The sequence below is a fragment of the Puntigrus tetrazona genome, chromosome 13 (assembly GCF_018831695.1).
Source record: "Puntigrus tetrazona isolate hp1 chromosome 13, ASM1883169v1, whole genome shotgun sequence".
Lineage (NCBI taxonomy): Eukaryota > Metazoa > Chordata > Actinopteri > Cypriniformes > Cyprinidae > Puntigrus > Puntigrus tetrazona.
Window position 1 is genome coordinate 5,766,742 of NC_056711.1, and position 27,926 is coordinate 5,794,667.

At 38.7% G+C, this 27,926-nt stretch overlaps 1 protein-coding gene across 6 annotated transcripts; it reads right to left on the minus strand.

Annotated features, from left to right (window-relative positions):
• Positions 1-5,501: 5,501 nt before the first annotated feature.
• Positions 5,502-27,489, minus strand: letm1 (leucine zipper-EF-hand containing transmembrane protein 1). 6 transcript variants are annotated; one of them, XM_043254893.1, is made up of 15 exons: positions 27,194-27,489; positions 20,929-20,986; positions 20,309-20,786; positions 16,166-16,309; positions 15,882-16,019; positions 15,487-15,690; positions 14,717-14,836; positions 14,498-14,629; positions 14,209-14,379; positions 14,000-14,125; positions 11,875-12,009; positions 11,599-11,792; positions 11,399-11,431; positions 10,758-10,914; positions 5,502-10,659 (listed from the first exon to the last, which is right to left on the minus strand). In XM_043254893.1, exons 1-15 carry the CDS (start codon positions 27,270-27,272, stop codon positions 10,507-10,509), a joined length of 2,322 nt encoding a protein of 773 aa, XP_043110828.1. In that variant the 5' UTR covers positions 27,273-27,489; the 3' UTR covers positions 5,502-10,506. The 6 variants fall into 6 exon arrangements, with proteins under 6 accessions (XP_043110828.1, XP_043110829.1, XP_043110826.1 ...); XM_043254894.1 differs by having other exon boundaries at positions 10,758-10,896; positions 20,309-20,789; positions 27,194-27,488; XM_043254891.1 differs by having other exon boundaries at positions 20,309-20,789; positions 27,194-27,488.
• Positions 27,490-27,926: the final 437 nt, after the last annotated feature.

A 27,926-nucleotide genomic window follows, 5' to 3' on the forward strand; every position in this document is an offset into this window, starting at 1 on the left:
TTATTTTTAAAAAAATGTAGAATTTGGATGAAAAGTATTCTTTTTTTTTTTCTAAAAGTCTCTTATGCACAGTAGTAAAATCTGTAGTATTGTGAATTAATATTAAAATATATATTTAAATGTTTATTCCGCATTGTGATGCAAAGTTCATTTTTCAGCATCATTATTCCAGTCTTCAATTGCACATGATATTTTAGAAATCACTTTAATATGATTATTTGAATAATTGGAAACTGGAGCCAATTATTATCAATTTTGAAAAAAATAAAAAATGGCTCTGTTCAGTATATTTTTGTAAAAAAATTACTTTGTTCAAGATTATTTGCTAAACAGAAAGTTCAGAAGAATTTGGAAATCTTTAGTAACATGACTTCTCTGTCACTTCGATTTAATTTACCTGTGCTGAATGTTACCTCTGCTTAAAAATATAATCAAATCTTAAACCAAAAATCTGGATTTTTCAGTAGTTAATGATTTGTCATTTATCTTTCTTTTTTTTTTCACTAAATGTCTGGAATTTAATTCCAATAAACGCACAGGCACCGTATGGGACCATGGTGCTGGGGACCCCTTCAAGGGGTTATGAGCCAATTAAATTTCAATTATATTTACCACAGTGCACCACAAAAAAAGCCACATTTGAAGCAGCTCGTACGTGAAGGCAAAAACAAAGGTACCTCAAAAAAGCACAAAAAGGCCAAATAAAAACGCCAAAAGAGAGAACTAAATGATCCAGATTAATGCAGATTTCATCATCATCACTATTCCAGCCCCACTCCAAATGTTCATACGTGATGTCACTGCTAGTGGGCGGAGCCCCATCTAATGATTCCCAGGTGCACAGATCTGCAGTTCATCATGGCACGATCAGATATAAAATCAGAATATTCTTATCTATAAAATCACAATACGAACTAGCAAAGATTGAACACCACGCTGGCTTTTTTATGATTTCTCCCTCAAACAAGTTTCTGCCTCACACAAAGAAATTACTGCACACAAAAAAAGCATGCAATACATCAGCGTATCTAAGCTCTAAAAATATCCCTTCTCTGCACTCACGACCAAACTATAGGTACAAAGCAGTCTCCCACTCACATAACATGCAAGACAGCAAGTGTATGAGTGAGCTTTTGAGCATCAGAAATGGATGAGATGTCTCAGATGGGCTCTGAATTTATATCGCTTATTACAATGTGATCTCTTAAGATAGCAAAGTCTTCTCACACTCGTAACGTCAGTTCAGTCTATCACAGTTCCCTAAATAACGACTGTGAGAGTGAGCCATGAGGCTGTCTGCCGGAGATCGTGTTCAGTATTATAGTTGTTAACTGTCTCATCTCCATATTCACAATCAGAATATCAAAAGCGCTTACTAGAGGACCAAATTAAATGGATAACTCAAGAACCTTCAAAAAAAAATTGTATTCTGTCATCATTTACTCACCCTCATGTCATTCCATGCCTTGTGTGATTGATTTTCTAACATAAAAAACAACACTTGGACCAAGACCTTTTTTTCTAAATATGTGAATGATATCAGCATTTCAATTCCTTGGTGAGTTATCTCTTTAAATGCACAAATGGAGGGATATAGAAAGGAAGGGAGCTGCTGGTCAGAAAATTTATTAGCATGGCTTTACATTCATGGCAAACAGAGACCTAGTTTTGCATGTACATGAGGCTGTGTGTAACACTGGATTGTCAGAGCCGTAATGAGTCCCATGAGAATGACCAGCTGTCTTCCAGCCAGGAAATCCACTTTACACCAGTTACTTTCCTCTTCCTTAACTCCTCTCTTTCATTTTCTCTCTCTCTCTCTTTCACATCCCTCTGAGCTGTGCCAATGGTTCAGCCTTCTTAAAGAGCAGCTTCACTAACACCTGCTCAGCAGTGCCCTAACACACTCACACTTACACACACACACACACACACACACACACACACACACACACACACACACACACACACACACACACACACACACAAACACTGTTTAAGAACACTACACACTGACCTAGAGTCCAGAACCAAATGCAGCCTACACTTCTAAAATAGCATTTAGTTAATTGGACTTTAGTAGTACCATGGTATTCTTTAAAATATATCAACAAACGTATGTGGACACACATACACAAGTGCTTATTGATCATTCATCTTCAACACAATTCATATTAAAGTTGGCACAAATTGAAATTGCAGTGCGTTTTCTAAATGCATCATACATTATATTGTTCTACTTCTTCTACTTGAGTGCGATGACCATCTTAACACTCAATTAATAATAATTCATAAAACCAAGCCCCTGCCCTACATTTTTTCTTGTCTAAAAAGTTTCACAAAGGTGTCACAATGAGGAGGAAAACCATTACTTACATTTCATCACAGCTTTTGTAGGCAGTTGGTCCCTTCTAATAGCTTTCATTTGTCTGGGAAAGCTTCCAGTAGATGTTGGGACACGGATGCAGGGATTTGCTCCTAATCAGACACTTGAGTAACAGTGAGGTCAGGAACTGATGCTGGGTGATGGAGTCTGGTTAACGGTCCAGTTCCGCTGATGTCATTTCCAGTCAAAACACATTTCACACAAGAAGTCGCAGACAGGTCCGGATATCAGCCTGCTAGATATTTCTCAGGCATTGGCGCATTTGTTAGATCGCATCGTATATAATTCACACTATGCAGTCGCCACACACATCACGTGAACAAGCATCGATTTGTCTCCGATATTTAGGCTTTTTGTTGCAGATCTCCAGAAAAATGTCAGTGAGTGAACATCGGGCCCAAAATCATTTAATGTCTGTCTGCCATAAGAAAGCATTTCTAGAACCTCCTCCAGATGATAGCATAGCAACATATATCACATTATTCCAAAATGTTCTCGTGTGTACTGATATATCGCCCACCCCGATATATAACTGACGTAAAGCCTGCATCACGTGGCCTGAAATTATTTGCGATACTTATTTAGAAAGATAATTGGTTCTATAAATATCACCAAATTCTACCCGTGTTTCGTAGCCTCGTGTGCTAATGGCTGAAAGAGCACCACAGTTCTGTTTTGTAAGGGTAGTATTTCCTCACAAACACACACTCGAACCTTCGCTTCCATCAACCCAAACCCACTGAACGCTCAAGCTGCACATTAGACCAAACAATCACAGAGAAGAGAACAGGGCGAGGCAACAGAAAAGGTCAATATTTACTATTCCAGCCATATAGCGATACCGGCCTGATGTTTTTGTACTTTAGTCAGGCCCAACTGGGCACCGAGGCAGTTTACAGTACACCACAGAAGCGACCCTACATGCCAGCAGTTAGAGAATTATACACGGCTGTCATCGGTTCCTCATCAACTCACACATGATCCGGGACGTGTTTGTGAGCAGTATGTTTAACCCGCCTGAGTTTGCATCACACGCACCTGATGGATTGCATGCGTAAAGCGGATCCAGCCGAGGCCCCTGGGCTGGCATATTCACAGCAGATCCCACAGACGTTTCGCAGCGAGCAAGCGATCCTATTGCAGCGTTTCAAACTCAAGCCAGGGCAAACCTCAGAATATCAGAATAACTGCTGCATGTGGTCTTTTTCCTACGCAGGCCATCGCTATTTGTTTTTCTTCTGTTCTTCTGGATTCTCATGACTTGTGGAGATCATCGTTACCGGCCTATAAGCGTTCCTCTTACTGACCACAATGGTTGGCATGGTAACCACGTTTCCCGGCCTCTGTGCCAGGGTTCTGGTGACTGCTGGCGCCATTGCGACGCAGGCTAACTGAGGGGAACGGGGAGTAAAGAGGTGATGTGTTTGTAGAGGAGTTTGAGGAACAATATTATTACAGGCAGACTGGGAACTCATGGTGAGAGAGGAGTTTGCTCGAGTGCGGCGTGTAGTTCAGCGTGCCATCCAATAATATCCCTGCAGTTGGAAAACATACATCAGTCACAACAAGGACAAGAGACCGAGAGACTTAAGAGAGAAAGAACAAGAGATGATTCTACTGCAACAAGCTTATGGTGATATTAAACCCATCGTGTGAGTCATACAGGGCTACCGGTTCACATGCTGTGCGATTCTGTTCCAGTTCTGCTTGACAGTTTCAGTTCTGCTGTTTTCTCATTATAAAGTTACCCTGCATTAGCCCAGCAACATGACAAATACAAATGAGACAAATATATAAAAGATCTAAAATGACCCAGTGTTAATAAAAGTGGTAGCGCTTATCATGCACTGCCCCCTAGTGGTCAGACACTTAGAAGCATTCAAAATGCTCTATTATAGGGTGTACCATAAGAGCCATTTTCCTTTGATGCGTCCTTGCCAGGATTTCTGTACTGCTTTGATTCTACGCTCGAAACAATTATAAGGAACCGATGCCATTCGTCGATCGGTCTCCACGCAAACAAAACCAAAACCAAGATATTGAAGGCAATACAGAAGTCCTTGGAAAATGGCTTTTATGGTCACCCTAGCCCCTTAAGAATAATGATCATTTAATTTAAAATTGTTACAGATATAGGTTTATTATTTGCAGAAATGCTATATCAGCCAAAGGGAAATAAAAAATGATAGAACAAAAAAGTTAACTTTTACACCACAACTGGGGTAAGATGACCCTCAGTCTGTGGTTCGATTCTTGGCTAATTTGTTTCGTTACAAAAAAATGGCTGATTTTTAGATCACAGGCTCTTCAAGAAATCTAAAAACATGTCTTTACAATTCCCTTATTAATAAACCGTTCAAAAACATGTATATCATAGTACAATGCCACCGCCAACTATTTAAACTAACTAATTTAAACGAAACGTTTTACGATTAATCTCTTAAATGTCAGATGAAATGGCATTAAAGGAAAGTTCACCCAAAAAATGAAAATGTTGTCATCGTAACAGGTTTGGAACGACATGAGAGGAAGTAAAAGATGACAACATTTTAATTTTTGGCTGAACTTTTCTTTAAGAAGAGGATTTAGCCATTCATCAGATGAATTGAGATGAGGCTTCATAACATCTAAGGACAAGAGAAACAAATAACCTTGACTTAAACCCGTTTAGATTATTTAATCACAACATACTTTTGAGTGGCCATTTATGGAAAAGTCACACAGAGTGCATAGTTATGGTAACTACCAGCAGGTGCTTACAGGGCCACGCTAACCAACCAAACCTTGACCCCTGCATTCATCCCAAACTGGACCTCAGGCTTCTCCGGTGCAGGCATCACAACTAGCAGGATTTGTTTAAACAGAAGCAAAACACAACACGGCTGCACTCGTCATGCCCAGCTGAAGCCTCAGTGCCCCACAGTCTAGCGTGAGCCAAGCGAGCTGGAGAGAATGAAGCGAAGTGTTCTTTCCTGACGTCAGCAACATCTCAGTGTCGTAAGTCTAGTGTAAATGTTTGCTCCGCGAGCATTCTCCGGCCTCCATGCACTCTTTCCACTGCATTCTCGAAAAGAGACACTACTTTTTCCCACCAAAACACGTCTCTCCAAAGACAAACTTTCAAAACTGTTTTATTTGATGTGTAATTCCATCTCAGGTCGACAAAAGTGCACACTAATCTTACACACACTGGAATTTTGCGTTGACAATCCACGTCTTTTTGTACACTTTTGCATCTGTTTAGAAACGTGTAACAAAGGATGCAACAATCTATGGAATACAGAAGCCGTTTCTACTTCAGAGTAAAAAAGAGAAAAGGAAACTGAGATCAATTTGAAAAATAGGCCACACTGATACAATCTCACAATTTTTTTTTTTTTTACTCTGAGGTAAGCAGGTTTCCAATAATGGAAGGATTATATGTGTGTATGCGCACATAGACAATGCATTATTAGCTTTTTTTTTTTTTTTTTTTTTTTTTTAGCAAAATTCTGGTACATATCTGTACCCCATCTAAAAAAAAAAACATTGCACCAAAGTACATTCAACAGGCATCTCTCAGGACAGTGAAAGTGCATATGTGACAGATCTACTGCTATTCAGTACAGTGCAATATGAGCAAATACACAGCTGCTACAGTGATACAGCATAAGTAATGACATCTGATTGATGTATACACTTCAATCATACTCTCAAACATTCTGTGGTCCAAATATATGAACAAAAGAAAATCAACCAAGTGCCATCTTTCCAAACTTTGTAAACACCGCTAATCGAATGTATCTGACATAGCAAACGAATAAGGTAGCCCCGCCTCCCAGCTGTCCTGATTGGTCAGATTCATCGAATTGAAGCCTTTTTCAAAAACGTGATTTCTACCTGTTAGTAAACATTCGTTTTAAATAAAAGCAGCAGCTTCAAATTCAGTGCATTATTTTTTTTTTTTGCTAAATGTGACCGACACAAAGCTGCTAGTGCTTTATGAGCATCTGTGTACTGGAAAAGACAGATCGTTTCTGAGAATAAGAGAATAAAGCGATAGCGTGTTGTCGATGAGCATCGTCTGTAGCTTAGTCAAGTTCTCCATGTCTTTTCACATACATCTATTAATAACAAAAAAAAAACAGAGTAAAAGAGAGTGCCTTGACTATTAGTTAACATAAACAAAGCATGCACCATTTAACGTTTTTAGATTGCTCTCTTATGTCTGTAAGGTCACTCCGAACAACACACAGTATATACATCATATGTAATCTTTCGCCAAGATACACACCTAAAATAAAAACTCTCACAGTGGCCGGCCAGAGAAGAGCTGTTGAACCTGTGTCAGCACAAACAAGGAGCCCTCTTACACAGAGCAGTGTCCTCTTACCGGCCCACATGGCTTTACTTACAGGGCAGCATGATTTACTGCGACTCTCCCTCCAGCTATTCAGCCCACTTCAAGTCCTCACAGGTTATTATTGTAGACGGCATCATTTCAAGTCATTTTTTAGTCTGGGTGTCCGACTGTTTGAATTTAAGACATTTATTATAAGCCGACTGACTTCTGCAGCGGTAGTACACACGTGATAGTCTGCTGTCAGTACACTTTAAGAAAAAAAAAGGTGTCAATGAAGCGGTACCTTTCTTATGTACCCCTAATAGGTGCTTATTAGTACTTTAATAGGTACACTTTAAGCGCTAATGTGTACCTTCAGTGCCTAAATTGTGCAGATTGGCACCTTTTTAATTGGTACCACCCCAATGACAACTTTTGTACCTTTTTTCTGAAAGCTTCTGATCTAGTCCTATAAAAGCGAGTAGAGAGTTTTTGACCTACTCATATATAAGGTGCGAGAATACACATAACATTGCACTACACTAAGTTTGATATAATGAATAGCATTAAAGCGATTACTTTTATTGTCTAAGACTATAGCACCACCAAGTGGTCCAGCAAATGTAGTAAAATTTTTACTCGTACAAAATTATGAATAAACTCAGTGTTTTATCTTTGCCCAAGACTTGCATTTATAAATATTACATTTAAACTCAAAACAGATCCATAAAAGCCAAGTTATGAAACCATGTACACCGTTCTGTTGTATTATAAGGGAAGATCAAGAGCAAGTCATTTTTCAAAATCTTTAGACATCTTTTCTTTCCAAAACTAAAACACATCACAGTGTAGTCTAACTGAACTTCTGTGCCATTTAATCTCAGTCTAGTTCAGTTAAAGTGTGCTTTAAACCTCATACAGTCCTGTTTTCATTATCTTTGAACTTGAGAAAAAGCTGTTCAAGAAGTGTTTGACATTTTCTTTGTTAATAACGATAATAAAAATATTTAACTGTGTTCACTGTGCACTTCAATTTAGGTTACGCTTATATTCATATCATGCAACCTTCACTTAAATTTAATGTGAAAACAATTAATTTTGATCATTACTACAGAAAAGATAGGTTGGATCTGATGCTACGCTGTCAGTGGTAACAGGTGAACAATGCAGGGGGGTGAAGAGGCATTGAACCAACTGAATGACAGAGTAAAACAACAAATAAGATATGAAACATGAACATGCACATGGATTTGAGTCAAAAATAAAGAAAAAGATAGTATGCAACTTAAAGATCGGTTAATTTTATTTGACTTTGGAACCACTTGTATGTAAATAGCATATTTACATAGGTAGTATGAACAATAAAAATATTATTTTATATCATACTGATTTTAAATAAGATTTTCTGCACATACCACTCTCATTTTCATCCATTATTTAGTCTGCAAGCTAACTAGCGTAACAGTATTTAGGTTTTGAGCCTTCTAAAATACAGGACGGTGAAGAAAAAAAAAAAAACATGAACGTACGCACAATGTACATGTCTTAAAAGGGAAAAACACAATAAATTAAATTCATTTAAATTAGCTCAAGCAGCAAATTAGTATTAGGGCAATAACATCAATGTATTTACTCTCTTCCATTCGTGGTCAAGTACATGTGCACGTGCACCATTTTTATAAATGAAACTATTTAAAATTGCAAAACAAAACAATTATCAAGGTAACTTTATACCTTTCCAAAATATACACACTTTTTTACCTCTACCACTTTTAAAAAAAAAAAATTTCAAGTGTACGTTTCCTCAAAATATCTCTCGGTGTGCAAACACAGACGAACATGCATCTTCCTGAGTCCAGAACAACACTCCAAAAATGGGGAAAAAAAATAAAGCTCTCAATAATTATAGTGCAATTACACATCGGCATAAAATACTTGCTCTAAAAACACAACCATGGACTTTTTCCCTATCATACAGTATGTTAATACTAATTCATGAAAATATTTTAAGGCCTAAAACGCCGTTGCTGTATTCCGGGGGCCCCTAGGTAAGTTACCGACAATTTACTCACCCTCACGTGGTTATAAACATTAATGATTGGATTTCTCTTGAATGAAAAAGAGCAGTATGAACATTCTGCTAAACATCTTATTCTGTCTTCTACAAAAAATAAAAATCATATAGGTTACGGCATGAGGGTAAACAAATAATGAATTTCTGGGTGAACTATCCTTTTAAGGGACACAATGTGAAATAGGCACCCAGACTCTCTGTCTGAGACGCAGCACAGAAACAGTGTTTTGAGGTTAGACATGCTGGTCCCTCACTACGACATGTTTAGGGTTAAGCTGAAGTATTCCCTGCTTTATGTGCCCTGTCAAACTATGCTACCAGACTCCAGCGAGCGTGCGAGTCTCATGCCGATCGACACATTCCAGTTACTGTAAGTGCTCTGCTACGAGAACAACTGCTGGCACTCTCCATGTAAGGAGAGAGGGACGATCCAGGTCACGAAGACTGTAGGCTGAGCCGTACCCTGATTCTGTCTGCGCCGACCTTCATCTTTTCCCTTTCAGGTTCCCAGCACACGCAAACACACTTCATCTATCATTAACTCAAGCTAGCTAACAGAGACGTGTATATTTACTGCTAGTTATACAATGCAAGCACTAGCGACGATGAACTGTTACGTATGAGTTAATCCCTTAAGTTTCCTTTGGACAAGGGATTTTGATTTCTGAAGGCCACAGTGTAAAAGTGATGCTGAAATCTAAATAAAGCGAAATAAATTAATCTTCAAGTCCATGCAAAAGCTTCAGCCCCGAATAAAGCTCAAGCGCTGAAGGGATGCGTTTCAATACTACTTCAGACTTTTGCTGTGATACAAAGTCGCAGTGCTCGGTGGCTAGAATGTGTATGTAGAAGAATAAATGGAGCATAACACCTGCAACAAAGCTTCTTTGGTTATTGAATAAACATATAGCATCTTCCGAGTGACATTCAAGACTCTCAAGAAGATTGTGAACTAAAAATAAATAAAACCACAACAGAATAAAAGTGGATAAGTAGTGGAATGATGGTGACAGGAGATGTGACGTGCAAAGAGAGGAGATGTCCTCAGATCACAGGAAATTACATCACTGCCAGGGCGTACGATTATGAGAATAATAAGCTTAATACATTTTTGCATCTTTCGGCCGAAGCGTGCAATTTCTGACACAAAGACAGTTCCTCCCCAAAGCCATGTTAGGTCGCTCAAAAGTTCGTTTTGTGCCAGAAATGACACGCTTTACCTTTAAGAGGGTCTTTTTGTGAACAAATTTTCTTTCAAAACTTATCTCAGATTTTTAGTTGTCTCACACATGACTAACAAAAGATATGATGGCCATGAATTAAGAATTCCTTCCCATGACTACTTCCTCTGCACTACTTAGTCCGCCCCCTTAAATTGAGTTAAACTGTGGGGATTGTTTACCTTAAACAAGAGAACAAATTTTAAATTTGTGGCCATGACTTCTATTTTTTTCTGTACGTCATGTATAGGGCTCCGTAGTGCATTCATTTTGTAATATTATTAATAAATAAATGTCTTAATTTATTCATTACACAACAGTTTTCCTTGAACAAAGCAAAGTTTGTTCTTTGTTCTTTCTTTGTTCTATATATAGACACACACACAAATCCATATGGGAGGTCAGCACTGTTTTCAGTCTCGCTCTGAAGCTTCTTAACACATATTAATGAACCCCGAAAAACTTCAAAAGCTTCAGGACGTTTTCCATTCCCTACACGGAAAGTCTAGTTTTGGATTTTAGCTGCCTGCTCCTTCTCGACCTTCTCCTTGGCTTTCTCTTTCTCCACCAGCTTCTCCTCCTTCTGCAACATCACCATGATCTCGGCCACCTGGTTGGTGGAGATATCGATGTCCTCCTTATCGATCAGCTCTACCACCTAACACACACGGCAGATAAATGTCAACATCAAAATAAAAACCAACCCCACAGGAAAAAGAACGTCAACGAGGGACCAAACAAGTCCTATGGTGTTACCTTTAAGACATCATCGATGTCTATCTTGCCATCTTTGTTTTCGTCGAGTGCGTCTGCGATGCTGAGCAGCTTGTGTTCGGGGATGTTCTGGATCTGCTTCATGACCGCAATGAGCTCGTTGATGCTTATCAGATTCTCCCTGTAGGACAGGAACAGACTACATACAGGGAATGTTTACTTGATAAAGCAATGGGTAAGATGGTGGAGGTGCGAGTAAGTTCACCAATCAACCAATTGCATGCCAAGACAACCGTGCAGGGTTCCCAGAAGAGTATCTTGTGATTGAAAGAATTAATTGAGAAAACGATTCACTAATCTTTAAAATGTTTTTGCTAAATCGTATGAGCCGTATTTGCTGAAAACAAAAAATGATCCATCTAATGCTTGCAGCACTGAGAACGAGATTTCATAGCACAATCCTAAATCACACAACCGATTAAATCCACTATGACCGGCATCAAGAAAAATCACAAGCAGGCCGTTGATGGATTAAAATATTAAAATCAAACAAAAATCACACTTCAGGCCCCCTCAGACCTGTTTGGTTAAAAAAATATGGGGCTTAGTCCATATTTCTAAAGTTAATGCTTTTGATGAGGAAAACAAAAGAAAGAAAAGCGAGAAGTCTCTCCTGTGCTTACCTTGGCAAGTCACTATGTTTCTCAAAGAACAATCTAAAAAGAACAACAAAAAAATTATTTTTATTTGGACTGGGAACCCTTTTCTTTTGGATCGGGTTTGTTCTTTCACCACCGTTTTACTGTGTCGATTGCAATATCCCATCATGCATAACTGATGACCGCCATCAACAATCAACCTAATTCCGTACAAACACTCTTACCCGATTGGTGGTGTGGTCCCGCCGCCCATCTGTCCGTCTAGCACTATCTTGTCCTTCTCCAGCTCAGTCATGATCTTATCCATTCTGCTAATCATGTGGTTGACCCGCTTCGACAGGCGCTGGCTTGCTTTGGACTCCTCCACCACTTTCTCCTGTCCTGTTTTGGACAGCTCTCGCTTGATCTCCTCCAGGTCCTGTAGACAGACGCAGCGGATGTCACGTGCTTAAATGCTTCTAACAGAAATTAAAAATGTACCGCTGGTTTATGATACACACCTCGCTGTACTCCTGCACGTCATCTTTCAGGTCCTCCAGCTCCTCTTTTTCTTTGGTGAGTAGATTCTTCTGCTCCTTCAGTTTGGTGCAGGCGTCACTCAGCATGTCAATCTCCTCCTTGGTGATCTCCTCCCCCTGAAAAAATAACCCATAGTGTCCATCAACGCCGTCTAGGGAACACACACACACATTTTCATACATGCGCAGCAGTGTTGGGGAACCTTTGAATCATTGGAGGACTTGACATTTTGGTGTGGGTTGGGAGCAAGCTTGGGAAATTATGAAAGGTCTAATCTAAACACATTTATTGTGGAAATATACTGAAAATGGATGAAAATTACATTTTTAATCAGTAACTAGTGTTTAAAGTACTCATGTTTTGTATCAGTTAAAATAAATTCTCAGCTTGCTGTGTTTAAGTAGAGGAGTGTAATATATATCGTCTGAGATAGTACAGTAATTGTTGTTTTAACGATGTGCAGAAAATGTGCAGTTTTACAAACAAAATGGCTTTTTAAAAAAAAAAAAAAAAAAAAAAAGGTAAAATGTCTATAAAATAAAATTAAAAAGCAAAAACAGTTTAAACTTTTTGGAAAAGATTTCTATCAGCGTGAACGGACAATCACACAGAATATGAGTAATATCACAAACTTTAGGAGTTAGCTCTCCATGGCAGTCTTTAAACACACTCAGCGAAATGTTGTCTAATTATCGTGATCAATAAAATTTCACAAAATAGCAAGAAATTAATTTGTCAATTAATTTGTCGCACACCCTACAAATTATAAAAAAAAAAATAAAATAAAATAAAAAAAAATATATATATATATATATATATATATATATATATATATATATATATGTAACAAGCTACATCTTATTGTCCCTTAACTTTCGAATGGTTGTGTAACTTAAAAGTAATGCTAGTTTGATAACAAGTGAATTACATGCATTAGTTACTCCCCAACTCTGATGCAAAGATATAAAGAGGAAAGGAAGGTGTTCCATACAACAAAGGTGATTACAGAAAGGTCACTAAAACCAACAACATTATAGGGCTAATTCGGTGGGTCTCTGAGCAACATAAAACAAACACCCAGGAGGATTTGCTGCATGTTTCATATTCAACGTGCTACAGACACATACTCAAAGGAAAAGAGTGTTGGGGTGAAGTGGAAAGGAGGATGCAGGTATAACCACACAAAAAGCTTCTGCTCTTTCAAATCACTGTATTCACTCAATATTATGTACATTTGACCCAGTAATTATCTTGTGCCTGTTATACTAAAAATGAAGAAGCCTTATAAGAGTCTGCGTCTAACCCGATTATGAATCTGTACATGTAGAAAAAGCATGTAGTGAAGTGACTAGGAGAGCAGAGCATCAGTGTGGTGATCTCCGGATAGAGAACAGTTCAGCATCTAACCTGAATGCGCAGAAACCTCTGCCACTGCTCGAACTGAAGAATAAACACGCAAAATCATTCACATCACGCAAAAACTGAGAAAGAGCAGTTCCTGTGACATGAATGCACAAGATCCTGTTCTACAACGCAATCAGATCAGATAAGTGAAATTATATCAACCACTTTTACTGAATGATTCAAGTTTAACTTTTGCTCCTACTATGAATATTTATCGGGTATTACAGGCATGATGAAATGAAAATGAGAGAAATTGGACCAATCACCACAGATTAAATAAATTATAATTTTAAAGTCATTGAGCAAGTAAGGAAAAAAATAAATGCATATTATAAAAGAATGATAATGTTTTTTGACCTTACATGCATGTCAACCTGTTGTTGGGGACTCTCAAAACCAAAATATGAACGGATCATAACCCATAATAGAGGTTAGTTTTTGCCATAATAGTTTTGTTTTGTTTTTTTTAAATGTCAGGAAACTTATGTCATGTGTTCATATAAATATTGTCATGCTTGATTTTATTTCTTTTTACCAATACTCAAAGTATATTTCATACATATAAAGAGTTTAGTATTTTAATGAGAAAATGTTCTGTTCACCTCTTTTGTGTGTGTGTGTGTGTGTGTGTGTGTGTGTGTGTGTGTGTGTGTGTGTGTGTGTGTGTGTGTGTGTGTGAGTGAGTGTGAGTGATTTTCTTACTTTAATACCCTCCAGCACCGGTGCAGTATCTCGTAGTGTTTCTGAATGGATGGCCACATCTACACTGGAGAGAGCATGCTCTGCATCCCCCCGTCGTTCTGCTTCCAGCTCCACCGCCTCAGCCTCCTGGAAACACATATAAAACCTTCTATGACCAGTACTACAGGCATGACGCAAGAATCTTTGTCAGATTGAAAGGGACTAGTGACCCGCGCTGCCTGCTCCTTTTCTTTCTCCGCAGCATCAGCCAATCTCTCCAGCTCCCGCTCTCTGTTTTCCATCCGGATAGCTGCCTCTTCCTGAAGCGTGGCCTCCAACTTGGTTTTGTTATCCACTTTAGAGAAGTCCAGCTCTGCCACCTTCACCTGCGCCTCTTTAGTCTGTGAACGGACAAACAAACAACACACCGTCATGCCAAATCCGAAGCACTTGCCACATGCATGCAAACTGAAACTTCCCTAAATTTACTGTAAATATTATATAGCGTGCAGTGCATACCACAATCTCTGGCAGGTTCTGTAGGGTGGTTTTAAGCTGGTCGGCAGGAGACAGCGTGTCTGGCAGGAACATAGCTCGGGACAGCAGCAGCAGGGATGTGGGGATGTGCTGATTGAGATGAAGCTCCAACCACTGACACGATCAGAAATGTGAAACACGTGATGAGGAGATGTTTTACTAGGAAGTAATCATTGTAGAAGAAAGTGTAGCACGTGTTACCTGTTTAAGCTGCTCTCTGAGTCGGTCCTCCGTCACACCGAGTGCTCTCATCCCTCTCACACGACATGCTGCCTGCAGCTCATTCACATTCAGACTGTCCACTCCTTCCTCTGCTATCAGCTGTCAGTCACACATGCAAAGAAATCAACAAGAAATCATAATTCTTGAAAGTTGAAAGTAGCTAATTGAAAAAGAAGTTCATTTAATTCATGAAATTCATCATTTTTATACCTTACACAACGAAATAGGACATTTTACAATTAACTACTTTTATGTTGTTGTTGTTTTTTTTAAGTTTAACAGCTGTGGTCACTATGAATTGATGTTGCATAAATATATTTATATACAATGCAATTCATCATTTTAATCAGCAAGGATGTATTAAATCGATCAAAAGTTAAAAAGGCATTTGTAATGCCACATAAGCTTTCAAATAAATGCCGTTTTTTCTTTCTATTAAAAATAAATGTGTTCTATTTTGGTAATAAAAAAAATTATTGTGCAGCGAAACTGCACATTATAATGATTTCTGAGAAAAAAAATATTGGACATTAAAACTTATTAAAATAGAAACTTTTTTTTTAATTGTAAAAATATAATATCACTATCAAAATGATTTTTAAAATTGGAATATTAAACTAAAAATTGCATAGTGTGCTGTGCAATCTAACTTGGGCAAATGAAAAAAAAAAAACAAAAAAACATGCTACTATAAACAAGACAATGCAACTCACAAAAACAAACTCATTTGAATAAAGACAGGATCTAACCTTGTCATCTGCACGGATGGCTCTGAGTTTCATGATGAGCTGAAAGCGCAAGAAATTGTTGGTGCCGATGGACTGCAGCTCCAGGAGCTTGCACAGAGCCACCAGCTGCGGCCGTGTCAGGTTATCTAAGGTCAGTTCATCCTCAAACAGCTTAGAGAAACGTATGATCTGCTCATTACTGGGTATCTCTCCTGAGTCACGGATCTAAGAGAGAGAAGAGGAAGGAGAAGAGAGAAAGTACTCATTCAAAAAAACATGCTCTCATTCATGTTGCTTATGAGTAAGCGTTCATAAACATCACCACATGGGGGCAATGCAGCGCTGTGATCGAATCACTTGGCGAAGCAGTAATATTTTTTCAGGATGAGTTCTGAGCAAGTGTGACCGTGATCTACCTTCTGAAAGAAAGTGGAGAACTCCTCGGTCACGTTGCCTTTGGCTGCCTTGTTTCTTAGAGCGATCTCCTCGATTGTGTCCTGCAAGAATTTGGCCATCTCTAACTTCACTCTCAGCTCCTTCTTTAGTCTTTCCTCCTGCAAGACACAAACAAAGACGGCATGTGAGGGAGAGATGTGATAGGTTTGGTACAAGTACTGTATAAGTAGGTGCACAAGATATAAGACTAGGACAGAAATACGATTTAAGTCTTTATAGATTAAAACTCAAAAGCTCAGCGTACCTTTTTGGACTGTGTCTCAAAAGTGGATGGCAACATGTTAGGGAAAAGTTTCAATGCAATAGGAAGCAGAAACTCCATAAATGGGACGATGATGAAGACCAGAAAAGGCAGAAGCCGGAAGACATCCGCACATGTCCTCAGGAACTGAAATCAACATGACAAACAGTAATGTCAGCAGATTGCTGCTTTGGTGTTAAAAATGCAATACTGAGCAGTGGTTGAACATTTTATCTATAGAACTAAAAATGAAGTAAAACCCCTGAAATCCCTGTCATGAAGCGCTAGGAAGTGACTCTGCAGAGTGATCTGCTCTGTCAGGACTATGTAAGAGAGTAAATTTAGAGCTTAAATCCTGCTGGGAGGTGAAAGAGTCAGGAGTTCCTTCTAAAACTTTTCCCATCTACTGTTTGGGTAAAGCACATCATATCCTGTTCCTATTCCACCCCAAAAATCAAAAGAGAGAAGCTTATTTTGTAAAAAGGTTTTGCTTAAAAAACGGATTTGCTACAATGCAATAATATTTTCCTAGGAGTTTAAGACATTTACAGTCACAAAAAAATAACCCTCACTGTCATACAAATAAAGCACTTACACATAATTTTTGATAAAATGCATTAAATGTAAGACCCTTGAAATAAGATGTGAAATGCTAGTCAAGCTATCAGTGCATCCTCTCCTCATGGCATGACTTTCTGAATCAGCCAATAACTAATATATAGTTGATGAAACGAGATGAATTCAGAAAATGAGAGGTTAGATAACAAAGGCGCTTCAGCTTTATAAGAGGGGTCCCTGCACCCCTTATTTCACCTGTGTGTCAGCGGTCCTATAGGGAAGAATTTAAACCAGGCAGGCCTGAAAAGGGCCTTTGTGTTTGGCCCATTGACATGTATATCACCACAGGCAGAGAGAGAGAAAGAGAGGAGGAAAACAGGGAGGCCTGGAGAAATATTCAGGGACGAGTGAGTGGGATGGAGAGTGAAGGCATTCCAAAGGAAGTGGCCGGGAGAGAGCAGGACAGAGGGCTTGGGAAGGGGGTTGATGACTGACATCAAAAGCTAAAGGAACCCACGCTGTGTGAAGCCAGTTGTGAATAGGCAGGATTAAGGATGAAGCAGGTCAGAAGAATAGCGAGAGTGAGGTGCGACAGATGCTAGCTGAGGCAGAGGCATTAGCATACCTCGCAATGCTAATGTTGACAGAGCTCACAACATAAAGAAATCCTCAGTAAGCTCTTGATAACAGCTAACCATGACTGCCCAAACATCAGTGTTATACAAGCTGTAGATGTTTTTGGACCAAATACTGTGGAAAAAAAACCCTCAAGAAAATCTCACAAGGCTTCTATGAAGGTAATAATGTTATTTTTTTCTTGCATTAAACAGATTTTCTGAAGAAAATGTAAATAGTGCTTGCCTGTGCAAAACAACAACAAATGTTAACATTTGAAAACAATTAAATTAACAGTCATAAATAATGCAATTATTATTTGTTTGATAAATATTGTATTTTTTCCAAATATATTGTATTTTACTTTATAATTTTTCTAAAATGTGTTTATTTCCTTCTAATTCTTTTAAATTATTTCATTATATTTTGTTTCATATTTTAATTTAGTAGTGGCAGTAACATTAATAATAATAATAATAATAATCATTATTATGGAAGGTGTGTATTATTATACATGCATACAGAAATTATATCAGACTACAAACTGCCGACCTACAAAATAAGTTCATAATAATAATTCATTAATAAGCAATAGTAGTGACAAAATTACTGTTTACAATGATTGCTTGGAGCAAATGTTTTAAAAATGTTTTCCAGGACACCAAATTTTAAGGGAGTGTTTCTATCGCTGTGGCCTTATGCAGCTGACACAAGAGTGAAACCAAACAGTACTATTGCCATCACTGTGTAGAAATGATAGGAGTAATGTAGTGGATAATGTTGGGCATTAATATCCTAGCAACCCAAGGACAGGCGGTTCATTCTGAGACAGTGACAGAGTGACCTGTGGCACAAAGCCTGGGCAATTTCCAGTATGTACTGGCTTAGAATGTAATGGACGCTTCCAACGGTTAGAGATTATATGCGTCAATAAAGTGTCACTTTACAACAGGCTGAGTCACGCAACTGTCTAAGAATTTAAGGCTGGGAAGGTATTAGCATTGTGTTCCCAGAGACGATCACATGACACAACGTGTGATAGCTCCATATGCCGCGTGCTTGAGAAGTATAATAATGCAGAAGAGCAGTAATTGTATTTCCACTACCAGGTCTGGGGTTGGCGCTGTGACTGATGAGATGTTCTGGGTGGTTTCTTACTCAGCTAAGTCTAAATATATTGATGTAGGTCTGTTTTTTCACCTTTTATCGTCTGACAGAAATTTACGTTCAAATCGCTTAATAAAGCTAATATAAAGCGTGTGCACAAGCGTATGCTTTCTTTTTCTTCGGTCCTAAATGACAGCATTTCTTAGCTAGACATCATAAGAGTCAGCCTGGGCTAGTGGCCAACTATGTGTCAATGTGAGCCACACTGATCTATCAATCATTAAACTACAAGAAAGAGATAGGAAGAGAAAAGAATAGGAAGACTGCTGACTGAACATTGACTGATAGAGTTAATGAGATAAAACTTCTATTTTTGGACATGCAATTTTCTTCTGATCTCAAAATGACAAAAGCAGCGCTTTTCAAAATTGTACTATCATAAAGATGTATTAATGTAGCTATCGGCAGAGCCGGAAAATGATGCTTGCGATTTTTTTGTATAGCATTGAAATTTAGATCGCGATTATGAGAAATGAACGAAGGAGTGGGATTTAATATATTCTATGTAATTTGAAATAGTATTTCATCTTACATAAAAGGGTTGTTAAATTGGACTTGGAGTTTTTATCCAAAAGGCCTCAGGAATTCAGCTAGTTAAAGTTTCTTGGGTCTCCCCTGGACTCTTGACTTGCAGGGTAATCTCTAATGGCTGTACCATGAAGACTCAGCATGGCTCTTATTTAAATCATTAAGCTACAGAAGAGATCCAGTCAGACTTTATTGGACTGAGATTAAACTGCGGAAGAATGCTAACCACCCACCCTAAATCCTACTATGCATGACTTAATTACATTACATTGGGTTAAATCCATAGGGCAATGACAGACATAAGCAATGACGGGTCAACGGACAACCCCAGAGTGGTACAAAAACTAATTTTCTTGCATTTTCTATTAAAAATTACTATACGTTTCAACTCAGTGTGTGTGGAAAGTTTTATTGCAAATACTAACATTTCACAAATCTGCTTCTGCTATCTAGTATTGCAATATGGACAAAGGTGTCTGATGTATTATTACCAAATCTCAATGCAATCATGTTGTCATTGACTCAAAGATAAGATTATTAGGGGGGTCTCAGCCTTGAGGGATATTCACACTGACAACGATGTAACGTGCAACAAATTTGAGCAGAGTTCAACTTTTGTTTAAACGTTGGCAACTGGCTGGCTGCTTTGCAACTTTCAGGAGTCAGGGTACAGTTATTTATCATAAACTTATCAGAACAGAGGAATATTGATTGGGAAGGTTCAATCGTACCAACTCAAGTCATCCAACGGCTATCCTTGAGACATTGTACAACAGGGTTTTGGTGTCAAGCACACCCATGAAACTAAAATAGTAAATGGTTAAAACACAATTACATTGATTTTTTTCCTTGGGAATCGAATTCCGAACTTGGCTACAGTAAAGCGTAGATTTAATGCATTTATCATTTTATTTGCAATTAATGAGACTAATTAACCACTACATTGAGTACATTAACTTGGATATAAATTATTTATTTTATTCTAAATAAGGCAAAAAAATATTTTTAATTTTAGGAAAGCTTCAAGTGCACTTGTGACGGCGGTGTTGAAGCTCTTTTGTTTAGCCCGTCGCAAAATGCATCCTACATGACGGTACATACTGCACTTCAAATAAAATAGGAATACTCCACGTCTATATTCGACTGCTTTATACGCAAAGATAATCAAAAATCTCTGTTTACGTGGTACGTTCTTAATCAGAGTACTGTCTTAATAGTGTTAAAATTTAAATGCTGTCCATGATTGTGTAAGATCATCTGCCAAGCCGTATTGTTTACCTGTCTCCTCTCTCGGCGGGATAGAATGTGTCCGTTCAGCACCCTCCAGAGCATCCGAACCGCAATAGCCGTATCCATCCATAGCAGGCGGAAGCCGTGATAATAGTGCTTCACCTCATCAATCACACGTTGACGTATTGTCCGTCTCACAGGTTCGGCGTCTACCGTCGGGCTGTAGACAGGTCCACCCTCCTCAAGCTTTTTATTCCGATCCTTCAGCGAACGTAAAGAACGCTCTACCTTCGAATCATCATGGAGACGGCCTGTAGTATGTACCCACCGGACTGGGGTGTTCTGTGACCAGGCTAGCGTCCTGGGGTACGCGGAGTGGATGTGGATAGGCAGGGCCGAGTCAGGTACTAAGATGGCACAATACAGACGAGGTGACCTGGACAAGCGGCGCTGAAGTGCTGATGAATTGTCAAGGTACAGGACAGATGATGCATGAGGCCAGATGCCGCCTCCAAGAACACCAGGACTGCTGAAAAACAGACGCCATGCATCAGCTTTAAACAAACTTTACATTAAGAATTTTTTTATTAACTCTCTTATGCCCAAGGCAGCATTCATTTGAACAATGTCACTGACCCAGATACAATTTAATTTTCAGTTCCATTTACCTGTTTGTGGCTAACCGCAGTGCAGTGCAGTTAAAGCATGCGCTTTCTGATAACCTTCCTGAAAGAGATTCAGAGTAAAGAAAATATAGCATTAGATAACATACAGCACGCTTATGAGACCACCATGAAGAAGGATGGACCGACAGAGCAATGCAATACAACTCAAGGAAAAAAAATTTGATATGACATAAGGGGTCATGGAGAGTGCTACAGGCTACAGGCCAGCACGGGATCACGGAAAAGGACAGAGCAAATACTTGATCGCGTGCCAGCGATGCATTCACAGACAGGGAACAATATCATCACAGCCAGGAGGGAAAAAAAACAAAAAAACACACAAATTCATCAGAAACTCCGTAATGGAGGCACTTTTATGCATATGGAAGAGTCAATTTATTTTTTCCATAGTTAAAGAGAATTTTATAAAGGGAATTAAAATAAGAATTTCATAATTGTTCCCAAAATAAAATAATTAGCTTTTCTGTCGTTTTTGGAATAAAGCAAATGTATTGTTTTCTGGAAATAAGTTCTATAACATTAATGGTGTATCTAATGTCTATAAACACATTTTGTTCACAAACCTATATGCCATTTTTTCCTTACTGTGTCACAAAAACTATAACTTACATTAAAGAGTCAACTATAACTAAAAAAACTAAAATCACAGGTTAACCAGTGTCTAAAAAGCAGAATTAAATAGTAACACAATATTTGCAAATTTAGAAGTTTAGAAGAAAATTAAAGAAGTTTAATTTTGGGTGACATTTCCCTTTAAGAGCCTTTGTTAATTTACAAAAAAACGTACAAGCTTTTTTTCTCAAGTGTTTGTAAACCCCCTTAAATTTCCTTACTTAATACACAATAGCAAAACAACATTTTTTTCATGGAGTGGCTTTAGGAAGCAATGTAACTTATAATATGTAATCATCTAATGCTGTTATGTAATGGAATATGTAGCAACAAATTCCATGACTTGCTGATCTTAACATCAAGTTGAAACTGTACCTGCCTGCACGCTTAAACAAATGCTTGAATATGACTCATTCTTTTATCCATCTAGTCAAAGCATTTTGTCATGGCCATTGCACATTGGCACATAATCCATCTAACTGTACTATTTACTTGTGTGTGTGAGGAGAGCTGTTATGACACAACCTCCATACAGGTTACATCCAGACACAGACCTCACAAAAAACAGGTGCAAATGATGCAGTGAAGAGTTTACATTGCTCACTTCTTTTTTTTAACGGATGGATGAAACACTGGCATTCCTGGTGGATATCCCCCCTCTCAGGCATATGACTAATTACAAATAGCTCTTATGTTAAACTACAGTACAGTTAAATAAGACCACCCACTGCAGCTGTCTGTCAGATGTGCAAGAGTAGTATTTCACCGGTAATAACCCTCACAAACACTCTCTACATCTGCGACGACAAACTCAGTCACACCAGGACGGCCGAGCACATTTCACTAATGTCTAACTCATGGTAAAGCTGGCTACAGTTATTCGGGGGCAAGAACAATGTAAAGTGAACTAGGCAGTCACTTAGGACACCTAAAATCAAAAAGGGGGACCAAACCTAAGTTAATGTATTAAAGCATTTTAGTTAAAAAAAAGGGGTTAAATGCATTCAAAGAGCTGAATTTTTTTAATTTAAAAACATGTTATTTACTGAAATAGTATATTAATATTAAAGACTGAATTTTGGCATTATCAAAATACATTTTTTCTTTGGAAAGCTACCAAATTTTAAACTATTAACCAATTTAAACAATCTTAAAAAAATCCTAATAAAAATTATACAACACCGATAGGTGCCTTGCCTTCAGGGAACCAAAATAGTCTGAAACGGCCCCGTTCGGAACAGTTGGCCAACATGTGTTGTGTCAGGTTTGATTTCTATGATGCAGTACTTCTTGTGTGTCACAATGCGTTAAGTTTAAAGCGGCAGTGAAAATTTGTTTTAAAATCACTTTAAGTAGGAAAAGTAAAAGGAGTGGACAATAAATGCGGGAGTTCCTTCTACTTACTATAAATATAACTTCAGGAAACTCCTTTATCTGGAGTAAGCCAGTAAACTATTCTCACCCATTCTGACTGTATCCCACACATGTACGCAAGCATGCGCTTTCCCTTTCCCTGAAATTGAGCAATCCATTAAACCGGACTTTCTCCTGAACCATTTCCCTCTCCAGTACACCATGCATTCTCTGGATTACATATTACGGTCTCGTTATTCTCCGGCTTGTCCACTCCGAGACAACAGGACGAGGTCAGACTCCATAATTAATCCATTATCATCCCACTTCCCTTTGGTACTCTGGTTTAGGACCTTTGCTCCAATGCCCAGGTGAAGCTTAATCTGGGAAGTGCTTGCCATAATGTTTGCTACACATGTAAGACCCTTGGCCCAGTGCAGTCTAATCCTATTGATGCCAGGATGTTCGTATGGAAGGATAAATGCTTTCTACTTTCGTTCTCTATATTTAGCTCTATAGGATGTCTGGCCTCGCTTCTCAAGGTCAGTCTATGGCTGGCAGATGGCCCAAGATCTCTATCCTCTTGTACATCTCCTTGATTTAGCGTATAGAATACAAAGCTCTCTGAATAAAGAAAACAGGATGCCCGCTTACTAATAATATTTTATGGCAAATGCAAATAGAAGAACCGTTCTGAGCCCTCCCAAAACTTTTTGTGAACATTTTTTAAATAAATTTTAATACGCTAAAGGAAAGTGTGTGAAATGGAAATGTTCCATGGATGTCAAAATAGAACTCATGGAACCAAAGAGGCCAATAAGGAACCTAGAATTGGATCAAGGGACTGAAAATCTGAAATAAAACCCAGCCTACATATAATTGAAAGAACGTGATTTCTTTGGGTGGAGGAAATAAGTAACAGCTTTGTGGTCAGAAAGGTTTTCTGCTTTAGGATGGAATGAACAACTGCACCAGATTCAGGGTGTGTCTTGGAGAGAAATGAACAGAGAGCCGTCATGTGAAGGTGTGCCCACAGAATCACATGCTGCTTCTAACTAACTGTTTAATCTAATGTTTGGGAGCAGGTGGTTTAAATGTATAGGATGTACGGTAGTTTTGACAATGCTAAAATACTTTCAACTACAAGTAACTAACTTTCCTGAACACTGTAAAACTTTCACAACATGCCTCTGTTTGCTAAAGCAATTTAAATAAGACATAATACCTTTCATTAGCACTTTCAATCATTGCTGGAAGTGCCATGCGAAAATTACATTTTTTACATGCTTGCTGGCTGACTCACTACAGGCCTGTACCATTATTTTTTTTAAATCAGTTTTTTTTTTTTTTTTCAAAATTAGAATTACTTGGCTATATGTCATTTAAATATGGCATTAAACAAATATTACAAATGTATTTTTGTACATTAATTTGAAGATTGAATGTGAAATTTTTGCAATATAAAAAGTATATTTTAAATTGTTAATGTAAGGTGGGATTAATCACAATTAAAAAAAATGCAATTAATAAGTACATTTATTTTTTAATCGATCAACAGCACTAAATGAAATAATTGTAACTACAGACTTTTTCTGTGCATGCACGGCTTATGGAGCTGTCTATCCCTTAAGAAACCTCTATGTTAGTCTGATTCAGTCTTATCAGAGGTAGCAGTTCCTCTGAGAGTGAGATAACACAGCCAGAGTCTACCAAGTCTAAAGGAAGCCAAGTCTACTAAGTCCCACAGACAGACTGTATTTATGTCAAGTCTTATATAGGGTCTCTTAATGTAGAAGTGCTTTATATCAGTGTCTCTTTGTAAAGTAACATACAGTTATGGTTGTTTCAGTCAATTGATTCCCCGATCTCCATATATTACGGTCAACTCCAATCAAAATGTAGACAGAAATGTTTCCAAAACAGGTGCCATTTGTCAACAGAAGCGCACAAACCCTGACTGTTATTGGCAGAACCCATCAGGTGGCCTTCTCTCTCATGTTGGTTGCCCGTGCCAAGTCACAGTCTGTGCTGGTACATTTAACCAGCTTGGAAGGAGCCTGTGGATTGAGCTAGTGTCCCGATAAGAAAACCCCATCTCTGGCAAGTGACAATGTAGGTTAAGACTTTACTGCACACTTCTCTTTCAGGAAACTCTTCTTGGAATATTTAGTGCATGTCAACAGCCCAACTGTTCTGTCATCTGAATAATCATTTACATTGTTGATGGTCATGCTTATTGCTAATCCAAAGACTGCATGTCAGGAAAGCTATGCATGGTAGCATTTGTATACCTAACAATGCATATTCAGATGGGACCTCTAATTTATATGCTGTCAAGCAGGGCTGCGGTTAATCATTTGCCAGACCACACCGCTTAAGACTAGCTACAAGAAAGAAAGTCCACACATGGGAGTTACTGGGGTTTCTCAGGAAGCACTTCAAGCATATTTCGAAATCAATTAGAGATTGTGGCAGCAATGCTGTGGTTGACAAAGTAGGCAAAAGAGCGTGTTTTATTTCATTCAGACAAGACATAAGGCCACAGCCGCTTGCTACGGCTGACATTTGTGGTTTTTATCATTATTTACTTGTGTTGTGTAACTTCCTTTCTTTGCTTAAAGAAAACCGTTTCTAAATTGTTTAATTATTAATATTGGTTATATGATGATATACGTCTTATCAGTAAAATTAGATGAAAATAGATAACTACACAGACAATGAAAACATTGCAATTCACTCCATATGGATCATCAAGCCTGAAAAAATAAATGATTATGCTGGTCCGCATAGCAAAAGCAGCTTTACTCATGTTTTTCATGCCTTGACGCCTCTCCCTACTGCTTTCCTGTTTTATAAACATGAGAATGTGTTTTCATGTACATTTAAGTCTGTCATAAATCTAACTTGAAAGTACTTGGACATTTTATATGAACTGCTTAATAAAACCCTAAATATTTGCACAATTTTTAAATATAAAACAACATCCGAAAAAATCCAAATATCGTTTAAATGTGGATTTTTTCATTTATGAAAAAAAAAAAAACAAATGGAAAGATTAAGTCATGTTCAAATGTCTTCAATGATGAGTCTGAGAGTCCCTACTGATGTGACAATATAACCAAGGTTCATGAATTAAACTAGAGTAAAATAAACCCGTTTTGTAAGGCTAAATCAAATTTGATTCGCATAAAAAGGTCGCCAAGGTTAATCTACCACGAAAAGACGGCATAAAAACGTAAGAATTGTGTTTTTCTGAGACGGGTCAATGATAAGGAAGCAGCCGTGGCAGTCGGCGACAGAAAGCTGAGGAGCCTGTCCTCAGATAACCTCCAGTACACACAAGGCTGCGAGCAGCCTAAGCAAAACAAGACGCTCTAAAACGGCATTAAAGCCGCCTTACGCCTATACTAGGACTATATAAAACTCTCAAACATTAAAAGATACGTCGTTTCGATACGAGTCTGTTGCACTGACGTTCTCGGACAGGAGCGTCTGTCCGGCTAAGGCTACACCTGCTAACAACATAGCTAGCGCGCCTCCAGAATTAAACCAAACGCAAAGGTTTCTTCAAAGGTGTGGAAACGACTCGCGTGTCGATCGTAACAATGAGCTGACGAGCCCACCAGTGGCCCACAACAGTTCACTTTACAGCACTGCTAGTTTCCAGAACCGGCTTACAGTAACAGAGCGCGATGACACAAAAGCACAAGCACGTGTGACACACACACACACACACACACACACACACACACACACACACACACACACACACACAGAGAGTTACAGTGAGCCTCCATTATCTGCACAGCGTACTGGACGCATCCCTCACACATTTAACACACGAAAACGTTTAAACGGGATGGTTCTCGGCGATTATGACTAATTCAGTCTGCGAGGCTGTACAGTTAGCTTGTTAGCTAATCACCTAAGCCTCTCATTTCACCGGTCCTTCAATAATCTCGCGGGCCAGGTTTGCGAGCTAAGTGGCTAGGTCGTGGGCTTTTAATAAGACATTTAAAACACACGTGACGGGTCTGAAAATGTACGGTTTGAATAACACAGCAAACGAACATTGAAGTCCTAAGGCCTTGTCGGTTTTGCTGTATATAAAAAAAGCTGCCTGACGTTAACTATCAGTGCAATGTGCCGCATCTGACAGTTCGTGCGGCTCGCGGTTCGTTTATACACAAAGGCAGAGCGAGTTACACATATTAAACCGTTCAGATCGTGTTACTGATTACATACTAATCCGTATCCTGTGAAAGACAAAGAACTGTGTTACCTTTTCTGAATTCGTTCTTTAATGACCTAGATGTTTTCAGCAAAGGAGTCCGGGATCTGGTGAGCAAGATCGATGCCATTCTGTTCCCGTCTGCGTGGACGAAAGGCGTAAAAACGTTAATGTACGATTTCGGTAACGCCGAGTGGACGCAGGGATGTAATACACTGACGGTTTATGAACTATCCACAGAAGTCATAGTCCCGAGCTCTTGGCTCATGCCCTTGTACCCTTCTCGGTGAGGCGATGAGTTTGCAAGCGTTCGGCATTTGCTTCCGTCTTCCTGTCGGCCGAGCTCGTCCGCCAGGGGGCGCGCTGAAGCTGCTGCTCGTGGAGGGAACGGGACTGACCGAGAAGAAGCGTAATCTGGACGAAAAGTCTGGACGAAGCGGTCTTAAACGAGAATCTGAACGAGTTGACCAGCAGCACATGATTGTTATTCGGATATCCGAAAAAAAAAGCTAGACACGACGAAGCTTTAAACACATCCTAAATGTTACTTGCAATGATGATGTGCACAGGCACGCTTTTTAAAAATATGTAATACTACACATTTTTTTTGAGCGATTGGTAAATATTCTTGTAGAAACGGAAATGAAATGTGTACAAACTGCTTTTTGAAACATTTAATGGTTTGTGGGCCATGTTGCCAGATCTCCGTAGAAAAGCTAGCAAACTGGTATCATAAAATGCGCTCAACGTACGTGACTTGTCTTACTAAACTTTCTAAATAAGC

Excerpts from the sequence above, each read along its gene's own strand:
- letm1 (XM_043254891.1), bottom strand. The coding sequence starts at position 27,272 with ATGGCATCGATCTTGCTCACCAGATCCCGGACTCCTTTGCTGAAAACA. Across the intron at positions 14,380-14,497 it reads AGAACCTGCCAGAGATTGTG|ACTAAAGAGGCGCAGGTGAA; the intron begins GTATGCACTGCA and ends GTCCGTTCACAG. Across the intron at positions 10,915-11,398 it reads AAACATAGTGACTTGCCAAG|TCTGTTCCTGTCCTACAGGG; the intron begins GTAAGCACAGGA and ends CCCTGTATGTAG.